The sequence below is a fragment of the Vigna unguiculata genome, chromosome 2 (genome assembly GCF_037176805.1).
Source record: "Vigna unguiculata cultivar grain cowpea cultivar isolate G323 ecotype 2 chromosome 2, ASM3717680v1, whole genome shotgun sequence".
NCBI lineage: Eukaryota > Viridiplantae > Streptophyta > Magnoliopsida > Fabales > Fabaceae > Vigna > Vigna unguiculata.
The window spans coordinates 27,544,792-27,562,470 of record NC_140793.1 but is presented as its reverse complement, the minus strand read 5'-3'; the positions used below and the strand labels follow the sequence as shown (position 1 = coordinate 27,562,470).

The following is a 17,679-nucleotide window of genomic DNA, read 5'->3' as shown; positions in this document are numbered from 1 at the left end:
ATAAACTTTTCACTCTTGTAATGATTTTCTTTTATTCTTGTTCTTCATATTACTTAATGTATGACTTTGATGAACATTTAGTAAAGCACCAACACATTTTGACATAAAATTTGTTGCTCATTTATAAAGAGTAATAGTAACTTCAAAATATTCAAGAAGTTTCAATTAATCAATGTGACCATTAAACTAAGTGTTTGGTAACGTGTGTGGTAAAATATGCTAGACCTAGACGCGAAATGTTATATTATCAAAAGTGATGTATATGTATGACAATCAAGAATACGTGAACTCTCTTGACTTTTATAAAAAAATATGAAAGCTATGGAATATAATTGTAACGTTGGATAAAACGTTTAAAAAAATACATATTAATCATTTTTACTTCATTTTTGAGAATTCAAATTTGCTTATACTTAAGATTTGTTTCCTATTTTTTTTTTCTAAATTAACCTAGAAATGCACAAAAAATTTCTTTGTCATTTTATTAATCTTGTCTCCCTCATTGTTTAAAGATTTAGTTGGCTTTACACTTCATTTTTCTTTTGTCTAAGTTTCATAATTGTTGTGGGTTACTAAAAATTTTGTGATAATGACATGTGATTGGTTGTATTGGTATGTTAAAATGAATATATGATAGAATGTGATGAATATAATGAATGTGATGAATAAAAAGAATGAATATGATGAAACTAATTTGTCAAAATTTTGATCGAACGAACTTACTTAACAAATTTACATTATTATTGGTAATCGTTATAAGTAACCAATTTTTTAAATGAATCTTTATCAAACGAGCTTAGTTTCATCACACAATTCTTTATCAAATGAATCTTGATACTCGTAATCATCAAATAACCATTTTTTTATTTATCAAATCTTTTTGATTGATAAACAAACTTTCATTAGGGATAACGGTTAGAGTTAATAATAACTTTTTATTTAATTAGTGTGAAAACATCACCAATTTTATTGAACTACTGAATTATATATTCTTCAAATTTCCAACCATGATATAATCATACACAAATTAAGCATGGCAATATTACAGAAAATAGAAAATTTGATTTGGCAGGAGTACAAGTTGTGTACGTACAGAATGAATCTTTGAGTAATGTCTAGCATAGCTATAGTTTGATTCTCTTGACGCAGGTGACTGCTACCTTTGCTTCTTCTTGTCTATCCCCTTTCCGAACGCCATGTGCCATCACACGTGCTAACTGCTCCAGACAACACGAATGTGCAAACTGCTTCTCTGCTCTACCACATTAAATATTCAAATCAAAACGTGCCTTTGTGTTTTACAACATGCTCCATTGCTATTTCTACACATATCTTCTCTCCATATCATACTACACTTTTTTTTATTCCAACCATCTACAAGATCATTTTCAAAGAGACCACCAAGTCTTCGTTTTGTTTTACACTTTGCAAGCATGCTTTTATTAAGTTTCAACTTCACGTCTTTAACCCTAACTAAAATAATATGCAACCTTATTCTGCAACTTGATGTTCCACCTCCACCTTAAGCTATCTAAGAAAAAGAAACGAAATACAAATCAAACAAATTTCTTTTACCAAAAGTCCAGAAATGGAGTTTAAACTTAATTCTAATCGATCTGAAATTTTTGACATTTTTCGAGTATTGTAAACTTATTTTATTTAATATAAAAATTTCAAAAACAACTTCATATGTAACAAGTCATATCAAATATGGTTGAAAATTTCATATCAATTAGAGATAAAATAATTTTATAGCACATAAGTGAAATGTAAATTTTACTTCATAAATTAATTTTTGTGAAATTGAATTAGACTTAAAATCCACTTCTTAACAAATATGATAATAAAATAGGAGTTTAAAAAGAAAAAAATTATTCAAAATACTAATCCTATATATTAACAAGGTTCTTGGTTTAAAAACTAGAGAAACATGAGGTTAATTAAGGAGTATGATATGTTTTGAAAGTGCTGATGATGATGGGGGTGTGATTAAAGTTTTTGAAGGATGATGATGAGGAAGTAGATTCTTAAACTGGGACTGGGACCAAGGGATCCTAATCATCGTTCTCATCTTCTTTCTGTAAAGATTAAGCTCTGGCTTTTGACCATTGACTCAGAGGCACGTGCACCGCATCCTTCTTTTCGTTCAAAACGCAGAAACGATGATTTCGGCGACGCACGTGCACTCCCTTGTCCCGACACACACTAACATAATCATGCCTTAACTCTCACCTTTGCATTCTTTAATGTCCTTTCCCTTTTTTAATCTGCTTTTAATACCCCTTAAATTAATCCCACGGTTAATTTTAATGTAAAGCCACGTTAATCATATCACATAAAGTTCAAGTGGTACCCACCATGCACGTGACCATGCCTAAACTGTAACTTCTATTTTAAGCTTTTTTTAACCTCAATGCAGAACCAAGTAGTAATTTATTTATTTATTATCACAGTTGTTGCTTACTCAACACCGCCATTTAACATGCATGGATTAAAATAATCTACGCTTTGGTCGATCAAACTTTGATTTTAGTCATTCAGTTTATGTTTTTCTTTGTAAAACGGACATTAATTCATTATTATAACTCACTACAGTACAGTATTAGTTCACATTTTTAAATCTCCTTTTGCAGCTATATCAAAGTTATTTTTGTATTCGTTTTCATGGTTTAAGAACTCAATTCACATTACTGATTCCAAAATTTAAAAGATTTGACTTTTCTGGGGTCTGTTATTTGCTTCGTGGGTTTGTTTGTTGCAGTGTAGTAGATAACTAGATTGGCTTCAGAGTTTCCACTAATTGAAAAATAAATAAAGTTTTATACTTGAATATCGAAATAGATGTTCTTTTTAGAAACAAAAATTATGTCTATACGAGGAAACACATGGAAAAGAAACATCATGGGTCACGTTTTAAATGGGAAAAGAGAGACCGAGGTTAAGTATAATATGTAATGTAACTTCTATTTTAATGCCTACTTTTGTAGGATCAATGATTTTATTTCTTTCATACGATTAAACTGTATAACAAGTTAATATTTTTAAATAATCAATTATATTTAAATTTAGAGTGAATAAATTAAAATGTGTTTTAGAGTTAATTTTAGTTATTGACGGTTTAAACAAACTATTAAAAATTGTTTAACAAAAGGGGGTATAATTTTTATATGGTTGAAAATAATTTTGTCATACTTGCAAATATATTGTGCAAAATACATTTTCAAATGAGAGAAGAAACATATTGACAATGTTTAATTAAAGAAAGTAAGAAGAGCGGGAACTTCTACAAGTTCTAATATTAAAGTAAATTAATCTTTTTTTACTTACAAATATCATTTTTCTAATATTTTGTATACTCAACTGCAGTGAAGACAGAAAAGGAAAAAAAAATTAAGAGGAAAATACAAACAAAAATATATCTTTTGTTTAGTTGAAGGGAAAATAAAAATGATAATGAACGAAAAAGATAATTTTTAAAAAGTAGTTTTTTTTTCTTAATTTTCTCCTTCTGAGTCAAACAGATGACATGTCTTTAAGAGATAAAAAAATTATTCACAAGTGCTAATTGTCGCGTCTTGTTCTCTCTCCCTTTAAGAATGAGGTGGGTAACATCAAATACGGCCTAAATGAAAAGTAGAGAATGCAAAAGAAAAAACCTTTTGAAGTTCAGTTATTACTGCGTACACTCTTCCCTTTTTAGAGTGCACCCCGTTCCTCTTCTTTTTCCCAAACTACCCTTACTAAGAACACTTACATCATCTTCTTCTTAACTTCATTATGAAGGAAAACGGAAAAAACTCATTCTCCCACATGTCAAGGAATTGGTACCAAACTTTAACAAACGGGCTTTATCACTAACTGCAATCCGACAATTACTAACTGCACCTCCCAAAATCATAGTAAAAGCTCAAACTCCCTTTATCACTGCATACCACCACTGTTACTGTCACCATTGTGTCGCTTCCATCATCATAGTCTTTGAAGAGGAAGAAAAAGAGAGAAATGAAAAAAAAAAAAAATGTTTCAATTTTTTTTTCCGAAACACATTTCATTTCATATAAGAGTGTTTTAAAAAATTCATTCCATAAGATATTACATATGTTCCAAAGAAAAATTCCCAAAAAGCCTATGCCAAAATGCACTTATTCCAAAAGGTTTTCAGAAATTGTGTTTCTAATGTTTCATTTCAAAAGTTGTTTTGAAAATCTCGTTCCGAAAGTTTCGGGAAACTTATTCCGGGAAGTTTCCGAAACATGCATTTTTTGAAAGTCGGTTCACGAATGATAAAATCATCATTTTAAAATTTTGAGGTGGTGCACAAAAAATTTATAGAGGTGCAGAAAGTAGAAGTCGAATCGTGTGCGTGGCAGTTAGAAGTTGCGCATTTTTCCTACATCTTCATGATTTTAATCTGCACTCCCATAGGATGGTGAAATAATCAATTTGCCATGAAATATATAATTTTAAACCTAAATTCTCTCATCTTTTCTCTTTGTCTTCCTTGAGTCTTTGTTTTAGGCTTATTATGAAAAAACCCTTTGTTATTGTTAAAGAATGGTCTTGGACACCTATTGCCTCGCCTTTTCGGTTCAAGAGATTGATTTTCATAACTATTTTGTTGTGTGATTATTCAAGAAAACTTTTAAATTTTACAATCTAAAATTTATTTTCAAAATTTGAATAAACTCTAGATTATACATCTTGAAATTCAAAAAAATTATGGATTATACCACAACCTTCACAAATATATGCAAACACTCTAACACCAATACACTCAATGCCAAGAAGGCTATATATTTGAAAAATTGAAATTATGGGGTGCGGGGAGAAATTGCTTAAGTAACAGAAAAATAGCCCTCTCAATATAGGCCAAGCACTGGGCTTTAGTTGTTAGGTGCATAGAAAACAAGATGCTGATTGATTCAAAAAATATTACGACTTGATTATTAAAAAAAAATGGTGTTTTTTTTTTTTCATAATGCTTTTAGATCAACTATGCTGACAAATTGAATAATATAAGTCCATTATCTTTTAATGGTGAACATTTAAAATTAATTAATTAGAAAAATTCAATAAATCTTTTATAGTATTTCAAAAACAAAAAGTAAATAAAAATAAAAACCGACGAATTATTAAATTAAATAAGACACCAATTTAGATTTTGGGCCACACGTTTCTACATATGACGACTAGAAAGCGTGTCTACGTCACCGTATTGCATAGATTATGCAAGTGATCATTTTGAAGACACTTTATAATACGAAATGAAAAAGGATACTTTTTTCTTTTGTTATTATTTAAGTGGTATTTAATATAAATATAAAAAAAAACAGAGAGATGAAAAAGTTATTTAAATGTTATACTATACACATAATAATCCATATCAGTAAAGAAAAAAAAAAGTAGCAACATATGGTCGGTTCAAATAAAACTAAACCTAAATACCTAAAACAAAATTCGATTCAAGTTTTGTAGGTAACAAAATTTGTTTAGAAAATTAGTCATCATAGTAAACCCAGAAAAAGTACACAGAGCAATCAGAAAAGAACAAAAGTGAATAATAGGTAGATGGTAGAACCGTAGGAACTACGAATGAAAATGGCTAAAGAAGATGATGCATAACTACGACCCCAGCACCCTTTGGCAATCATCACACGCCATACACAAAAGTCCAAACCTGGCCCTCACCTTCGACCCTTCCCTTGGAAATCCCGATTAAAGCACTAATACAATAGTCTTTAAATCAAACACTTGCGAAACTCCCAAAACAACGCTTTGAAAATCATCATATACCACCCTTTTTTTACTCCTTTTTTTACAATGTTAAAGTCTCTTTCATACGTGTCTACTGTGACATGAGTTTCACTGGAATTGGTCTTGCTGCTTGTAGCTGATAGGGAGTTGAAGTTTTGAAGCTTCGAACAATCAAATGGATTCAATCCAAACACAGAAAGTTTATGTTGCTGTTGGTAATGATGCACAGGATGGATTTAAGACTTTGAATTGGGCTCTAAAGAAATGGAATTCTCATCCAATTTCCGTTGTTATTCTCCATGTCACACACAATACTCCCATGGATTATGTCTACACACCATGTAAGTTGGACTTGTGTATCGACTTTGTTTTCATTCTCTGCATTGAAATTCAACTGGGTTTAGCTTAGTTTTGTGATTCTTTTGCAGTTGGGAAACTTCCAGCAAGATCTGTGAGTGAGGAGAAACTACAAATTCTCAGGAAAGATGAACAAGAGAAAATCAACAAGCTGTTTTCCAAGTATGTTGCTTTCTGTGGCAAGGTGTGTACATTTTAAGTCCAATTAATTACTCAGATCATATGAAATGAAATTATGTTACAGTGTTTTCTGTTTCTGCATATAACAGGTGCCAGCAGAGATTCTTCAAGTTGAGAAATCAGATGAGCCAATGCAAAAGCGAGTCATAGACTTGATCTTTGGTCTAGGAATAACCAAACTGGTCATGGGATTTTCATTCATGAAGCCCTCCATGTATGTAACTTCCTTGGTTTTCTTATCAAAGAGTTTCATTTTGCAAGTAGAGCTAAATTGTCTCGTTTTTCCTTAATATGTGTTCGGTCTCTTGATTAGGAAATCTAAAGGTGCTATTAGTGGATTGTTCTATGTTCATCAGCACAAGCCTTCCTTCTGCGAACTGTTCATTATTTGTGGGGGGAAGCAAATTTTCCTGAGAGGAAAAAATGATGAGAAAATCATGGAGGATGATCATGGAGTCATGGTTGCAAGAATAAGAGATAAGATAACCTTCAAAGATTGGTTAGACAAATGGTTCAATGACAAAACCCACGATTCTCCAGATAAAAGTGAATCACTTTCCTCAAGCAATTTGGAGTCCCCGGTGACCAGAAACCAGTGGGAATTTTACCTGCAGGAAATTGAAAATTATTATCAAGAATTGTTGTCTTCCAAGTTGGAGGAAGGAAACTGCGGGCTAGATAATGACGACTCACAGATTGGTCCAAACGAGCCACATGTCACTGAACACAACAATTATAATATGGTATCTTACAACAATGACAGATATTTTTCCTCAAATATGTGTGTGGCCTTCATTAATGCTAACATTTATCTTCTTTGTTTCCTTTCGTTTTGTTTCTTGTAGAGAGTTGTTAGATGATTGGTTCACTTTTGCATATAATATGATTTGTTTTCATTGTACAATATTGAAAAAGAAGGCGCCTCTTTGTGAAAGTCCAAATACCCATCTTTCTTAAGAAAACTCTCACTTTGACTCTTGTTAACATTTGATATGTATGTTGAAAGAAATTGATGCCCATTGGTATTTATACTAATATTTAATGTGTTTAGTTTTCAATATGTGGAACCAATTTTCAACACTCAATCTATTGGTTTGTGTAAATTTTTTGAAAATATTACCACGAGTTTGAAAATGAATTCACTTTATGGATGTTCTTGTTCCCTTTTGAAATTTCACATGGTGTTGTCAAAAGTAATGCCTAACACTGTATCCTACTCAGAGTGGTGCAGAGAAAATTGAAGATCTGAAAAGTCAGCTGAAGGAAGCTCAGAAGACCATTCTATTGAAGAGGAAAGAGGCCAAAGATAGTAAAGAAAGGCACGCAAAAGCTGAATGGGCAATTTGTCTGTGCAACAATAGAGTAATACTCTAAATTTTTATTGAGATTAGAATTTTGTATATTGATATATGGATTAAAGAAAACATCAAAGATTAATGCATGCATGTAATGTTATACTTTAATTTTATTCATTGATTGTGATTATAAACATAATCTATCTTCTTGTTCAGCATTCTAGGGATTTGTTTTTCTTGCATGTGAGATTCACGTAAATTGTAATGTATGAATGCGATGGTTAGGCTGAGGAGGTGGAAGGTCGAATTCGAGAAGAGGTGGGTGCTAAGGAGGAGCTAAAGAAGGAATGGGAAGCGGAGAGGGAGCAGACGGAGGAGATGAGGATGGAGGTGGAAGAGAGGAGGAGGAGGCTCATTTCTCTGACGGAGGTGCAATCGGAGCTCTCCAACAAGCTTCAAATATGGATGCTGGCCAAGACGCGGGCGGAGACGCAGCTCGAGAGGGCGGTAGGGGAGAGAACGGAGATGGTGAGGGAGATCGAGGAGCTCAGGCGCCAGAGAGACGTGCTTAACCGAAGGATCGAGTTCTGCAAGCAGAAGGACGCAATTGGAATGGCCGCCAGACTCGCCGACACGCGCTGCACCTTCCGCGAGTACACGGCGGAGGAGATCCGGCTGGCCACCGACAACTTCTCCGAGCGGCTGAGGTTGAAGTCCGGCGGAGATTGGAGCAATGTGTACAGGGGACGCTTCAACCACTCCACTGTTGCCATCAAGATGCTCCCTTCTTTCTCCCTCCAACATTTCCAATCGAAGGTGCATTTTTTTCGTTAGGTTAAATTCTTATACAATTCATTCAAATTCCACGTTCAAATCTAAATCTACTAAATAATATGTTAATTTAGAATCAGAATCGATTATAGGAAATTAAAAACAAAAGTTAATGTGCATAGAATACTAATTTAGATTGCATTTTCAGGTGAGGCTTCTTGGTGATATTAGGCATCCTCATCTGATTGCCATGGTGGGGTTTTGCTCCGAGCCCAAGTGCATAGTTTTGGAATACATGCGCAACGGAAGCTTAAGAGACATGCTGTTTTCTAGGAGAAAAAACCGCGCTTTAAGATGGCACGACCGAATACGAATTGCCATAGAAGTTTGTTCAGGTCTGGGCTTTCTCAATGGAGCTGAACCAAGGCCCGTCATTCACTGCCATTTGACTCCATCCACAGTCCTCCTAGACCGCAATTTGGTGGCAAAGATCACGGGCTTTGGGCTCCATGATTGCACTGACGAACAGTGTAACGTCGAGTCAGATTTGCAGGCTATAGGGGTTTTGCTGATGCATCTTTTGACAGGAAGAAATTGGGCCGGGCTCGTTGAGGAGGTGATGACAGTGGATATGGACAGAGAGGCTTTGGCTAGCGTTCTTGATGAGATGGCTGGACAATGGCCATTGGATCTAGCAATAGAACTTGCAGGCCTGGCTTTGATGTGCGTGTCCACCAAAACCAAGCCTAACTCAGAACTGAGCATTGCAAAGGTGTTGGAGGAACTGAATGAGATAAGAAGAAAGGGGGATGAAATAGTTGGAAGGGAAGGACGAAAAGCAATTCTTGGTGGGTGTATAGATAGAGAGGGAACCAGTGATGTGCCTAGTGTTTTTCTTTGCCCCATACTTCAGGTTGGTTTCTTCATCTTTCAAAGAACTTTCTTTTACATATCCTAAATAAGGTTTATCCTTTCTTTTTGTTTCATGCACTTAAGGTTGTGTTGTTGGCTGCAGGAGGTAATGAAAAACCCACACTTGGCAGCAGATGGGTTTTCCTATGAGCTTGAAGCAATAGACCACTGGCTGCAGTCTGGGCGTGACACATCACCAATGACAAATATGAGGCTGAAACACACATTTCTCACCCCGAATCACACTCTCCGTTCCCTAATTGAGGATTGGCAGACCAATAAATCACCTAAACTTACACACTAATACCGAATTCTTTTTAGTTCATTAGATCATATGTACAGATTAGTTTGTGACTAGTGCTGATTTTTTGTTCTCATTGCCACCGGTGGACCATTAACTCCAAATAAAAAGTTACCAATTGAATTAGCATGTCATGGGTAGGTTCAAGCCTCCTTTCTGACTTACTATTCTTTTTTACTGTCAGAGTCAGAGACTTGCAACAACTATGAAGTATTAACTCAACATGAAACAGCAAAAATGGAATACTTATTCATATAAATATATCAATACAAGTATAGTATCTGGTTTTTCAGCAAGACAATTTGACAAGTAAAAAAATGCAATTTCCCAAGCATAATAAATGTTCTACAGCTATCACTCTATGGCCAACCTAATGTCACTATAACTATATTACACTGCATAATTTACGTTTGCCTTCACGAGCGGCAATACACATATCCAGGAGTGACCTTTATCTTGAAGGAATATTACCAAGATTAAAATGTCAGAGTGAACCAAGCATTATACTCCCAAACATTTAAAATTGAAACAACAGCAACACCGGGCGACCTTCTTTGGCAGCGAATATTCAGATAGCAAAGAGGGATCAGTGGAAATGTCTTCGGCTCTTGACCAGACAAACACCCCTCGCTCTTCTTGTCTGCCAGGGACAGTGTTGTCCAGTAGGAATGACACCAACAGTGTAACCACCATGTTCAAGGACATAAGAGCATTGATTGCAAAATCAAGCTTCAAGATTGAAAATGACAGGTCAGCACATATGCATCCAAAAAGGAAACAAGATATTGCTTAATTTGCAAGAAAAACAAGCTAAAATGAAGATTTGTCGTTAAGGACAAGTCTGCATGGTACCAATTTCAATAATGATAAATCATTTAGGATATGTTAGAAAGCGTGTGATTAAGTAAAACTTAAGATTCACATATTCATCTAACCTGTTTAATGCCTGAACGGAATGGTCCGCTTGATGCTGCTGCATACGGAACCAGATAACTGGGTAGTATCAGACTTGACTCAGCCTGGTATTGTTGAAAATAAGCAGGGATAGACATGCCAAGGAACAGTGAAACGCCAACTATTGTAATGTTCCTGAAACTGGTTGATTGACTATACCGTAAATTAGAGAGGCCTAATGCTGCAGTAAGAGCCCACATGAAACATAGTACTGAAGCAGCCAAGGCCTGTGGAATGGAAGCGAGAAGGGCACCCACTTTCCCTACAAAATTATATTAAAAGTTGTATTTTGAAACTCAAAAAATGAAACCACTGCACATCCTTAGATCCATCTCATCCAGAATGGAGAACAATGAGAACGTATAAAGTTGAACAAGAATTTTGGCTCCAGGAGTTATTTACCTATAAATGAGAACAAGATCAAGAAAGCAGCTCCAACCACCACTACCTTCCGACTTGCCACCTTGGTGATGTCAATTGTGTGTATGTTTTCTGTCAAGGTTGTTGAGCCTGTACCTGAACCCCAAAGCCCAGCCAGTATGCTACAGAAACCCTCAAGAGCAATTCCTCGGCTCACAACACCGGGAGTAGGAGGTCTTGAATTAACTTGCAGAGATGTAGCACGATAAGTTCCAACCTGGAAAAAGGATATGCTGTTCACAGTTACAATTGCAGTTTCATCTATTGATGTTTGATCTCTGCTTTTCAGCATGAAAATTCATCTTAATATTTAACTGAGATTAGGACCTATAGACAATGATACTTACCGAATCCACAGAAGCAACAAGTGCCACTATGACCATGATTATGGAAGTCCTAAAATGGAAAACAGGGATGCCCCACTGTAAAGGGTAAGGAATTCTGACCCATGCAGCAGTAGCCAATGCATTGGAAACATCAGTCCTGCAATGCTGCATGGTATATGCATGTTTTCTACATGCATCCAAAAGAATGTTTGAACTTGGTATATTAGGATTGCATCCTTTGTAATTATATGCTCCCCCAGCTGTTAAAAAGGATGCATATATCCAAATTATTGTCAAACTCAAGGGAACCTGAAAATGTTAAAGAATTAAGTTACAAGAATTATTACTGCATACACATGCTAAAGGAAAGACATAGCCAGCACTCTCCAAGATTGCTCAAGAAAAACAAAAATGAGAGAATGACATAGGTCATCAATTTTAAAAATGAACAATTATCGTAATTTAGATACTTACAGCATAAATTCGAAATAAGTGGCGCCCGAAGATAGATATTCCTCGAAGATACTTCAAACAAGCAAAAAGAGGAGAGAATGAGTTTTTGAATGATCCTTAAAGCATTAAATAAACAACCAAAAAGCCACGACCTGTTTACAACAGACAGCCTCTAACATAAAATAACTAATTCTACAAATTACAGCAACTAGAAAACCACTTCAGATACAAAATATCCTGTACTGGTACTGCTCAAAATGCATATATGACTTACCAAAGTGAATATCAGAACCAGTGCTATCTGTGGAATGGTAATTTCTGGGCAAGTGCCTGCTTGTGGAAAACCGTAGCTGAAAAATGCTAAACCTACAGCAGCAACAGTTGGGGCAACCACAATTGGGTTGATTAACCTAAAATTGTACAGAATAAACAGATCAGGCTCAAGTGTTTACGGCCCTCTAGAGATAAAAGTTCAGTAGCTTCTACAACTTCATTGATCAATATAAATTCCCTTTATGCATATAGCTATTCCGTGTGCTAATGCAGGCAGAGCAAATAAATATTAAGCAAGGCAGAGCAAACTAACAAACTTTACTAAATCAAGCACAAGACAAAAGACATTTACAAACTTAAGACATGTCATGTAACTTCTTACCTGAGTAGAACAGACATTAAACCACTAAATCCCAGGATAGATTGGAATATTGAACCAACAATTATAGCTCCTTGGAGTTCCCTCATTATATGTCTAAATTTCTGCAATTACAGGGCTTTTATATGTAAGCTGAGAACATATCCAAACTAACAGAACAAAAGTCAAAGTTGTATGTGATTTGTTAATAAAGAGGTTCGTAATAGACAAAGTCTGTTAAAAGATAACATATACATAACAGCAGAAAGGATAAAAGACAACTTATGCTGGTGATTCAGATATATACAAGTTTAAATGGTAAACAAGCCAAGAGAAAATTAACTCCTAATTAATGTCTAGTTTATGGATTTATATAGTATAATTTTATCTGCCTAAACTAAAAGGGCCTGAAAGTGATGCTCTAATGAATTAAATAATGAACTTACATGCTCGGTAAGATTCCGATATTCTTGAGCATTTATGATAACTAATGCCGGTGCTAAATACACAAACGAGCTCCCTTGAACTAAAGGCAGTCGAGTACCAAAGTAGGAGTGCAGTATTGTGGTGATGCCAGAAAGAAACAGTATTGTAGAGATTACGGAAGCAGTATCCTTCTGTCCTCAGCGATTAATGTAAAATTAAAATAAATAGATAAGCATATGAAAAAACTATCGATTTTGTTGAGTTACATGCAGTAAACTGTAAATAAAAGCATATACTTACATCTGTTCCACCCATGACCGGTACCATTACTAAGGGAATCAACACAAGAGAACCAGCTAATGATAGATAGTGCTGCAGGCCATAATAGATAAGAGGTACTGCAATTAAAAACGCAAAGACGTAAGTAAAAACAAGGTAAAAAAATTGTGGCACCTACAGAAACATGACTATGCAAGTAAATCTGGTAAGTATTGAGATAATAAGTTAAGAAAATGGTATGGAAGAAAGAATTGGGAAAATGGGTTCTTTCGGAAAGTCCTTTTATCAAATCCATGTTGAAGGAAAATCAAGAATTGGTATTCTTAAATGAGATTTGTCTAGACCTATTCTTCACTTCCTATGACTCTATTCGGAAAGAAATCAAGGGGTTCGATGGTATTCACACCAAAATCCAAATAAACTCACTGATGGTACACACCACTACAGACCAATTCAAGCAGATATAAATTGAACTTAATGGCAAGAATCAGAACATCCAAGATGGGAAGTTAACAACACACCACTCACATTGCTCAACTTATAGCATTACACTTCAAAAATTATAAGATAAAATATAAACTCATAAAACTAAAGAAATCAAGGGTGCAAAAGAATCTAAAACCGACAGAAAAAAAGAAGAAGAGCACAAACTAACCAATCCCAGGATTCTCTTTGAGCCCGCACTTCAATCCCAACGGACCCTGCCACCCTCCATCACGATGCTCCTCCTCTGCCGGAAACACATTGACCTTAACATCCCCATTCCCCTCCTCCCCCTCCTTTTCCTCATTCACCGGAGCAACTGCAGAGGCTCCATGCCCATTCCCTTCCCTATTCACCACCCCATTATTGGCATTACCATTCAAACCAACTTTCCTCTCCTCTTTTCTCCCCCTCTCATCCAAAACAGCACCATTCTCAGCCCTCGGTGCACCTCCACGAGACTCTGTTTCGATCTCGTTTCGTCTTGTCCTCCCCACCACCGGATCTATCTCTATCTTGGGAGATGACCCTCCTCCCTTCCTCTCAAAAGCTTCAAACTTTGCACTCCCACTTGTCCCTGCTTCCCCTGAGTAATCAGACACAAAACCCGTTCTCTTCGCCCACGACCGTAACTCTCTCGGGTTGTGCTCATTTTGTGATACAAAAGGCTCCACTTTCCCTGCTACTCCACCTTGTTTCTTCCCAGTGCCACCCCTCACACTCATGCCCACATTTCTGTTCAATGATTCCGAGTTCAACGACCCAGTTTCCATTCACACCCAATGACACTGCTCAACTCTACCCAATTTAGTATAAAGTACAAAGACCAGATTTCAGAAGCGGAATGGAACTAAAATGGTGTGAAAACGAAGAAGAGAGTTCAGTGTGTAACTGTCGAAAGCGACGGTGGAACGAAGGAATGAGTGGAATTACCGAAACATCCCTGTGGAATAACCCTGCCTCATCTTTTATTGTGGAAAAGATGAGATTTTCTATGTTTGGCTCTTTGCTTATGCTTCAAGTTTCTTCTCCTGGGTGACCAATTACAAGCTTCTGAAGTGGTTCAGTTCATTAGATTTACACATGATGGAAATTGGAAAGGGCACAGCTAAATCGGTCCAATAACAAGTTGACTCATTTCATTGTTTTCTATCTTTCTATATACTTTTCTTCCTTTCTATCCTATCCTAATTGCTAATTCAATTTATTTATAAATGTTAATTATATTATTTAAAGTAATTAGAAAATAAATCTTACCATTAGTTATGTTATTATTCCAAAATTACTCTTCTCATATTTAAAACTTAAATAGTTGAATAAGACTTTTGATGTATTCTCCGATTAAATTAGGAAAGACAAAATTTGTATCATTCATTTCACTTACCCAAAAACAATCTAGAAAAGAATTAATACACCATCTAATAATCTTATAAAATAAACGAAACACTTTTAAAATGCTTTATAACTAATACAAGAAATAGTTTAAAAATAATTTCTTGATAATATTCTTTGTGTGAAAATGTGAAGAAAATAATAATCACTCTAAAACTAAAAATGAAAATATTGTTGGAAAAAAACATGAAGAGTTGAGTTCAACGGTTTTGATGATTTTGACGATGACAATCGCAAGGAACCTAAAGTAAATATTGGAAGAATGTTTAATTATTCCTTTTGTAATAAGTTTGTATTGTATTTAGTAGTGTAAGTAACCTTAGAAATGTCATGAAACTGCAATCAACACTTAATTCTTCTCGGAACGTTTTATTTTTTCAAAAAATATATTTTGATAATCGATTATCACTTAGATAATATATTATGTTTTCTTCAGTTTTCATAAATGTTACTAGAATAATCAATTATCAACAAAAAATATTGTTTTTTAGAAAACTACTATGGAATAATTGATTATCATAAGTGATAATCAATTATTACTGGTAGTTGAAACTTATTTTTTTAGTTTCTTGATCTAATTTTCGAACTTCTACTTATAAAACTCTTTTCTACTTTCGAATACACCTTTCAGAATATTAGAAGTTGAGTGTTGTGATTGCTAAAGAACTCTCTAAGTGTTTTTAAGAAAGGAGCCTTAGAAAATCTAGTATGGGTAGAGCGATAACTTTCATTGAGTGAGTTCAGTTTTGAAAAATCTAGTGTAGATAGAGCTGACCAAAGTGGGTTATTGGGGGATTAAGTGTTGTTGTTGCTAGGAAAGCTAACCATCTTCTATGTGTTTCATAAGAAGTGTTTTCATCTCGTGTGTCTTCAAGAGAGATGTTCTTTAAACTTTTATTCCTTATCTGATTGCACTAATTTATTTTTAGAAATTTTAACTTTTATTAATAAACTAATTAAACTCCCCTTGATTTTTGTCCACATGCTAAACATTACATTGCGCCATTCTAAGAAATATTATAGAAGGTCGGCTTAAGGATAAAACAAGTAAAGGTCATTCGCTTTAGGCCTCAAACAGAATAAGGCAAAAAAAAAAAAACTTTTACTACTAATATTTCCCTATTAATCAATTAATTATAAAATTACTTTTAAGGAAAAAAGTCTCAAAAAACATTTTTTGTACTAACATATCTCTATTAAATTAATTATAAAATCATGCTTGAGATAAAAAAAAAGCCTCAAAAGAATATTTTATTAGTAATATAGCTATATTACATTAATTATAGTTTCTAAGTTTATGTTTGATTATAAAATTTAATTAAATTATTATTAGTGTATGATGATTTTAAATGGTACTAAAATGATAATTAATGAGTTAAAACCTTTATTTAGTAAATTATAATTTTGTTATGTAGAGAATGATTAGTTATTTTTATATTATCTTATAATTTTATTTTCTTCTTTTATCTTTTTATCTCTTTGTGACTTTTATTGTCTCTCCTTACTTTATTCTATTGTAAGAGTCATTTTTTAAGGTCTTGATATATTACATTCTTTCAATCTCATATTCTCGGTGTGTACAAATTTTTTATCATCATTTCTGGTTAATATGTTTTTTTCTTTCTATTTATGTTGTTGTAGTTTTTATTCTGTTTTGGAATTGTACTACAATTAGAAATGCGTTTTTTTTTTGCATAGTTTTGTTTTTTGGTATTTTTCGATTTACGAGTTTCAAGAGTTTTTTTTGTATATATTTTGATGAGGAATTGAATTTTTTCTACAAAATTATTAGTTAGATTAGGAGTTAGTCTTTCGGTAGATAATAGATTAGTTGGAACATAATTCAAAATTAGGTTTATTTGTAGAAAGATCATCCAAATTTAGTGGGAAAAAACTCACTATCGAGTTGAAAAGAACTTAAGTTATGTGAAAAATGTATTAGACGCAAAAAAAAAAAACAATTTGATGAAAGCATTGATAATGAAATTGTAAAATCTCTTCAAGAATTGTTTATAATTGGTTACTTTTTGTATATTTGTAGATAAAGAAATTACTTCAAAGTAAATTTGAACAATTTAAAACATATGAAGATATATTTTTGTTTTTTATGTAGTGTTAAAAAAATTAAAGTCACTTGATTGTACATTTTTTAAAGAAAAATGCTTTTGAAAAATCTTTAAAACATGATAATTTGTTAAATAGTTTTGGATTTGATTTTTTTATAATTAAATATCTTAAGAAAAATAATAGATTTGGAAAATGATAAACCAATTGACATTTTTAATTGTATAAAAAAATTATATTCTTTTTCAAATGCATATATAACTTAATGTTAACAATTTCGATATTAACAATGTCTCAAATAAAAATTAAATGGATTAGTTTTATTATTTATCAAAGAAAAAATGTTAAATGAAATTAAGTATGACAGTTTAATAAATAATTTTGTATTGAAAAATAAAAACATAAATTTTAAATAAAATATCTCATTTTTTTTACTTTTTTTTAACACTCCATCGTTATATTATATAAGATGAATTATTGTTAATAATAATCTATATACCTATATATAAAACAATACATTTTGTTGGTGTCCATATTTTCTTTTCAGTTTTATCATTCAAATAAAAGTTTTTTAAATTAAAATCATTATTTTACTAATTTTACTCTTCAAATAACCTTTATTTTTAAATTTAACGATTTTCTCAATTTGACATTTTTTATAAATTTAATAATTTTTTAATT

At 33.4% G+C, this 17,679-nt stretch overlaps 2 protein-coding genes across 4 annotated transcripts; one reads left to right on the top strand and one right to left on the bottom strand.

Annotated features, from left to right (window-relative positions):
• The first annotated feature begins 5,644 nt into the window (after positions 1-5,644).
• Positions 5,645-9,699, top strand: LOC114169586 (U-box domain-containing protein kinase family protein). Of its 2 annotated transcripts, XM_028054816.2 has the most exons (8): positions 5,645-6,095; positions 6,183-6,295; positions 6,381-6,505; positions 6,605-7,034; positions 7,513-7,653; positions 7,872-8,402; positions 8,566-9,270; positions 9,373-9,699. In XM_028054816.2, the coding sequence occupies exons 1-8, from the start codon at positions 5,930-5,932 to the stop codon at positions 9,571-9,573; spliced, it is 2,412 nt and encodes an 803-aa protein (XP_027910617.2). In that variant the 5' UTR covers positions 5,645-5,929; the 3' UTR covers positions 9,574-9,699. The 2 variants fall into 2 exon arrangements, with proteins under 2 accessions (XP_027910617.2, XP_085526076.1); XM_085669950.1 differs by lacking the exon at positions 5,645-6,095 and having other exon boundaries at positions 6,183-6,273.
• Positions 9,700-9,796: 97 nt separating this feature from the next.
• On the bottom strand, positions 9,797-14,628 carry LOC114169591 (nucleobase-ascorbate transporter 11-like). 2 transcript variants are annotated; one of them, XM_085669951.1, is made up of 11 exons: positions 13,715-14,628; positions 13,081-13,178; positions 12,801-12,971; positions 12,379-12,479; positions 11,998-12,133; positions 11,745-11,795; positions 11,292-11,579; positions 10,927-11,161; positions 10,506-10,786; positions 10,033-10,299; positions 9,797-9,978 (listed from the first exon to the last, which is right to left on the bottom strand). In XM_085669951.1, the coding sequence occupies exons 1-10, from the start codon at positions 14,313-14,315 to the stop codon at positions 10,072-10,074; spliced, it is 2,190 nt and encodes a 729-aa protein (XP_085526077.1). In that variant the 5' UTR covers positions 14,316-14,628; the 3' UTR covers positions 9,797-9,978; positions 10,033-10,071. The 2 variants fall into 2 exon arrangements, with proteins under 2 accessions (XP_085526077.1, XP_027910629.1); XM_028054828.2 differs by having other exon boundaries at positions 9,797-10,299.
• Between the last annotated feature and the right edge of the window lie 3,051 nt (positions 14,629-17,679).